Here is a 6,000-nt window from a genome sequence, read left to right as displayed (position 1 = left end):
AGAGGGGGGGGGGGGGGGGGGGGGGGGGGGGGGTAGTGAACCCACCTACCCATGTGATGACCCATTAACATACAAAGACTGCATTCAAGGAAGTTCCAAACAGTGTAGATCAGATAGCCATGGAATAATATTAATGGCTTTATTTTCCTTTATATGTCTACCACCAATTTTCAACATATGGGGACCCTAATTAATCATACTGTGTTAGATTAGGGTTTTGCTTTGATACATGTTTTTGCTCTTTTAACTTGTGGGCCCCATCTCAATTAGCCCTGATTTAAGCCAGCAATATCCATAGGAAACAGGTATCCATGCCAAACTCCCCAATTCAGGTAAATTTTGTCTATTGGGAATATAACATAAAGTCCTGTAGTCCAACTTAATTTTAACTGTCAATACTTTAATAAATAATATTCCCATTTTTATCTAAAACTTATAAGGGGCATTGATCAGCACTGGTATCTCTGATATTGATCGGATGCAATCAGACATGATAGTGCTTGGACCGACCTAAATAATATACATGATTGTATCTGATAAAAAAAAGGTACTGGGGCCGAGTGGGGCTTAGAAGTGACCCAAAAATTATATTTGTGTAAATTAATGGGGCCAATTATATTGTGGTCTTGGTAATTGGAAAATCTTTTGCAGTTGTTGATTTATTTATTTTTTTAATAATTTGAAACAGCCACAGGTTCTGGACAAACAGAATATAGCAATGATATGATTACTTCCCCATATATATTCCTTTTGTGATCTTATATGTAGTAGCTTAGCATAAGCTCTGAGAAAGAATCGAATCACCTTTTTCAGCTTACGATTCTAATTCTATTTTCCATTCTTTCCCCTTTTACATACACATGTAATAGGTATTATTCATACCAAAAAAAAATATAAAGAAAAAAAATGTTCTTTAATTTTTGGGAAAGTCTCCAACCATTACCGGAAAATACACTTAAAAAAAATGTTCTATTGAATAAGACAGTAGTGACATGTTGTGTTACCTCGAAGAAACGTTGCACCAAAGGCCATGATAATCTTTGTCTTGGTTATGCATATTTTGTGTTCCTTTCTGAACAGATAACTCAGATTTTCTTGAGGTTTGGACATCCTCGGAAGTGTCGCCGGAAGACCCGTTGTCAAATATCTCCGATTGGCCTATATGTGCAACGTCATAACACCCCAAATTTTTTTAAAAATTAAAAAATTAAAAAAAGAGTAAGTAAATGCCAAATATTAAGACACCATTAACGTCATAGAGCCCAACCTGAAGAAGCTGCGACTGCTGACTTATCAGTAGTCTTCACAGTCCGATACATCTGCGCACATATAGAGAAAAATACATAAAAATTTATAAAAAAAAAAAGAAGAAGTATTCATTTAGCAGCTCAAAATAGTACATAATACATTTATATATAATCAATGGCATAAAAATCTCACACCTTATCTTATAATAATAAAATATTGCATATGTATATGTATGGTCACATTTAAAGCCCTAGCTACTTACGACCATCTTATCTTAAAGGCTAGTGTATAGGGTTCCTAGTACTAGATGTGGACCTCGGAGCCTGATATGTGTAATGCCAGGACAAGCAGTGAAACGATGAAAAACTTTTTGCATGTGCCCTATGTATCTATATGTATACATAATAATTTACACACATACACACATACCTACGTACATACATGCATGTCTCTATATATAATGTATGTATGTGTGCATGTGGACTTACATTAATGTATAGCATATTTGGCCCCGGCCAGACAGTTTAACTGACTAGTGAAATCCGAAATCACTATTCAAAGGGTTTTAAGAACCAGAAATCCGAAATTACTATTCAAAGGATTTTAAGAATCAGAAATCCGAAATTTAACCATAGGTTTTTGTAAAATCATATTGTTTTGTAGTTGGATAATGATTCTCATCCACACAAACTAATTACAAACATGTTTTCCAGAAACAATAATTATAGTAGGAAGATTGAAGGTGGTGGAGACAGTGTATGCCTAAACTTGTCCTGGCTTAGATGCTACTATGATTATTCTTCTCAACTGTCTTTGTCTTACTTGTTTCGATCTGATTGCACCCTTATTATTGATAAATCATCACTCTCTCTCTCTCTCTCTATACACATATATGTATAGAGAGAGAGAGAGCCAAGCTGTAGAGCAATTTGCTCACTGCTACTAGTGTACTACTGCTACTATCCCTACATGGACGGATGGTTCATTCTTCAAAGCAATAAAAAAGCTGGTTTAATTAATTAATACTCCTGCAAAACCATCAGATCTATAACAAAAGGATGGCTTAGGTTTCACACTTCTCTCACTTTCTGTTTGAATGAAAATTAACTAAAAATGTTAACTTCTGTCACAAAATTACTTCTCTGCAACATGTAATAAAATCTTCTTTTTTACTTTTTTAAAAAGTTAATTCATATACCACTAGGTTAACCTAGGGAAAAAAAATACTCAGTACACATTCTAACATAGTGACTACGAGTTTTCCTGGTCATTCAAAAAAAGAAATAATAAAAATGGTTAACTATGGAGTACATATAAAGGTAATTTAAAACAAAAAAAAATTGTAATACCTTAATTTTGCTGTAATATAAATGTACCTAATACTTTCTTCTCCTACTTGTAGGGTGTACTGGCTAGCAGACACAGAGTCCGAGAGCTGTAACTCCTTTAACTTATTTGAAAAGTTATTTATGTTAATGATTTTTCTAAAATTCAACCAACAAATAATTTCGAAAATAATCCGGTACGGTTTTGTACAGTAATATTTTATTTTCTTTAATGGAATAACCTAAGAACTGTTTTAAAGAAAATAAAATACCCTAAAAACTGATTGGGAGTGGTAAATGGAAAGAAGGGAAAACGCCATTTTCGGCTTTTCACCTGTAAATGAGATTTCACATGCGCCAAGGTGAGATCTTTGACATCCATGAGCTCAAGAACCGACTTGGGTGTTGCTCCTAGGTAAAAAACAAAGATACCCATTTCATTATTTTGTCCGAAATTGTTTTTTTAAAACCGGAAAATCTTGAAACTCAAAGAGGAGGAGGAGAAGATTATATATAAAATATATACTTTCGTGACCGCCGAGGAGGTCGACGGCGTTAACGAAACGGGCGTGGAGAGTGGTGGTCCACCGCATCCGCGGCGCTCTCATGCTGCGCCTCGCCGGAAACCTCGCCGGAAGAAACCTGGACCGCATTAGAGGTTGATGATGACGGTGGGACTGGGAAGAAGAAGAAGAAGGAGAAGACGGTGGGTTTTGAGAGTACACCGGGATCCCTCTAATGGGCCTCAAGAACCCAAGCTCCGAGCCCAGCCCAACTTGCGGGTGGTTATACTGGAACTGGACGAAATTGTTGCCGCCGTTACTATTTCCGTTATGTTCCGGCCATTGATTCGACAGCGAAAGCTCAAAAGAAGAAGAAACGGCGTTTATAGCAGACTCGGAGTTTCTGGGCCCCAGCGCTCTCTTCCAGAAGCTCAAGTCCATGACGTCACCGTGATGATGTTCTTGAGCTTTAGAAGCCGTCCATGGCGAAGAAGAGGGTTTATTAGCGTTTGGTGGACTTATACGCAGAGACAAGTCTGGTTGTGCTGGAAATAACTCCATCTATCTATCCTTCAATTCTTCACAATCTCTCTCTCTCTCTAGGTTTTGTTCTTCTTCTTCTTGATATTATTAAACTGCAAAAGAAGGTGATAGAAATTGGGGTTTTTCTTACACAGAGAGCTCGGGAGAGATGATCAAATGGAGATTTAATTTGTGATTGAGAGAAAGAGAGAGGGGACAAGGTATATGAAGTGAATGGTTGTTTCTTTTGTGTGAAGTATATTTGAGAAAATGACAGTTGATGGGTAAGGGGGGGTTAGAGGATTGTGGGAGACATTCTATGGCCACACTCGACTATATATAATAAGGAGCTGAGCATCATATCGAATAAATTCAATCCTTAATCTATACATACACACATACACATACACACACAAATATATATTTTTAGTTGCGTGTGAAACTCGAGTAATTGTTGAAATTATGTATTCGATTTGTCTCATTTCATATTAATAATTCATAGAATAAAGTTTGAACAAAATTATTGTAATACTTGCGTCAATAGTACCAGGTACGTAACACTAAATATAACATTCAAAGTTTGACTAAAACTATTATGATACTTTATTTTTTTTTAATAGTACACATTACGTGAAACCATATATAACATTTGACCAAAACTATTAAAATACTTGCATCAATAGTACCCAGTACGTGATCCCAAGTCCGCCTAATATGTATACATTACTAATATTAGTTTATATATATATATATATATATATATATATATATATATATATATATATATATATATATATGAATATAAGTTTATTTATTTGTTTATATTGATAAAAATGTATTAGTAATTCGTATATTGTATAAATGATTTGTTATTAACTTTTAGATTAACGCATTATGTATTTGATTATTTAATTTATTATGACTTACTACTTTATTAATTATTATTGTTTTTAACAAATTACAAGTACACTTAAATTTAAAACTTTTAAAATTTGATGGGCCTTGTCAAAGCTCGTGGGCCTAAAGCAGGGCGAAATGCCTTAGGCCCGTATTATTGGAGGGCTTTTTAGCCCGCACCGCCATATGGTGGGCTTTGGCGGATTTTGTTGTGCCGACCAATTTTGATAGCTCTATTTAGCACAGACTCTTTAAAATTTATGTTAAATGCTAAAAGGTGATACTTTGAAAAATATAAAGTTATTAAATAAAATAGAATAAAGAGAATAATTTAATGAAGTGAAAAATTATGGTTTATCATCGTTATATAACACCAGCACCTATATAGTAATGTATCAAATATTTTCCCATTTATTATTTGTCTATTGTTAAAGATATATATTCGTCCACTTTAATACTAGGATCAAAAGATTATGTTCTAATAAAAAGAACTAAAAGTATATTCATATAAATTTATGACAAAAAATGGAATTAACTCATTAAAAAAAACATATATATGAAGTGCATTTTATTACGCAAACAATATTAATTTTGAAAAATAAAAATGAATAAGATAAAGTAAAGCTGTCATGCAAATTGCAAAATATGATTGAAGGAGTATTAGAATGACTAGACAGTAGTAAGATGAGGGTTTGCTTTTGTGGTCGTGGGCGTACGTGGGGCAACTATATAATAATAAGATGAGAAAGGGGAAGAAAAGTAAATAATTAAGGTTTTCTTTAGATTTGTTTACCAATGAGCTTTTAATTTGTTTACGTGTGATATTTGTTCAATATATTTTCTCTATCAGTTATAATTTAAAGGGTTCGATTCTGTGATATTCTCTTAAAGAGAGTCACAGCGATGCCAATTAAGCAAAAAGTATTTAACATAATTGCATAAAACTTATAATTAAAGTATGAATTGAATTGTAAACTCGATCTTCAATAATCAATTTTTGGGAAAACTTAACAATTAACATGGTCCACAAATAAGGATGTCAATTAGAATATGTAAGCTAGTCTACATGCATTATCAAGTTTATTGGTTTGAGTTAATAATAGAGTTAATTTTATCAAACAATTTTTTTTTTTTTTTTACCTTAATCCTAAAACTCCGATCAAATTATTGGAATTTTTAGTTGTGCTCAATTAAAATTAACATTTCAAAGTTAAATTTTAACAAACTAGGATAGCATAGTAGCACTACTATACCTTTACATTAATAATAATAAATATAAGTTTAAAACATCATTTTTTTTGACAATCTATTTAAAACATCATTTAATTTCACCCAAATCTCTAATTTTAAATTCAAACTCGAAAACATAATGTAAAAATTATGGACATTTGTATATTATATATAACACATTTTTTATATTAAAAAGTTTATTTTTATTTAAAATTTTAACAAATAAAAAATATATTTACATTTATCATATAATAATTATAATAAGTTTTTACTTT

General features: G+C 32.5%; 1 protein-coding gene across 2 annotated transcripts in view; it reads right to left on the bottom strand.

The window, feature by feature from the left end:
- Positions 1-3,889, bottom strand: part of LOC116028277 (probable transcription factor KAN2) — a 6,133-nt gene extending 2,244 nt beyond the window's left edge. For both annotated transcript variants that reach the window (XM_031269926.1, XM_031269927.1), the window contains exons 1-4: positions 3,100-3,889; positions 2,908-2,984; positions 1,268-1,319; positions 1,005-1,158 (exon numbers count right to left, since the gene is read on the bottom strand). In XM_031269926.1, coding sequence (XP_031125786.1) covers positions 1,005-1,158; positions 1,268-1,319; positions 2,908-2,984; positions 3,100-3,637 — 821 coding nt within the window. In that variant the 5' untranslated portion in view covers positions 3,638-3,889. The remainder of the gene's footprint in view (positions 1-1,004; positions 1,159-1,267; positions 1,320-2,907; positions 2,985-3,099) is intronic.
- Between the last annotated feature and the right edge of the window lie 2,111 nt (positions 3,890-6,000).

The sequence above is a fragment of the Ipomoea triloba genome, chromosome 9, assembly GCF_003576645.1.
Source record: "Ipomoea triloba cultivar NCNSP0323 chromosome 9, ASM357664v1".
Classification (NCBI taxonomy): domain Eukaryota; kingdom Viridiplantae; phylum Streptophyta; class Magnoliopsida; order Solanales; family Convolvulaceae; genus Ipomoea; species Ipomoea triloba.
The sequence above is the reverse complement of the archived record's forward strand: the minus strand, read 5'-3'. Positions and strand labels throughout refer to the sequence as shown.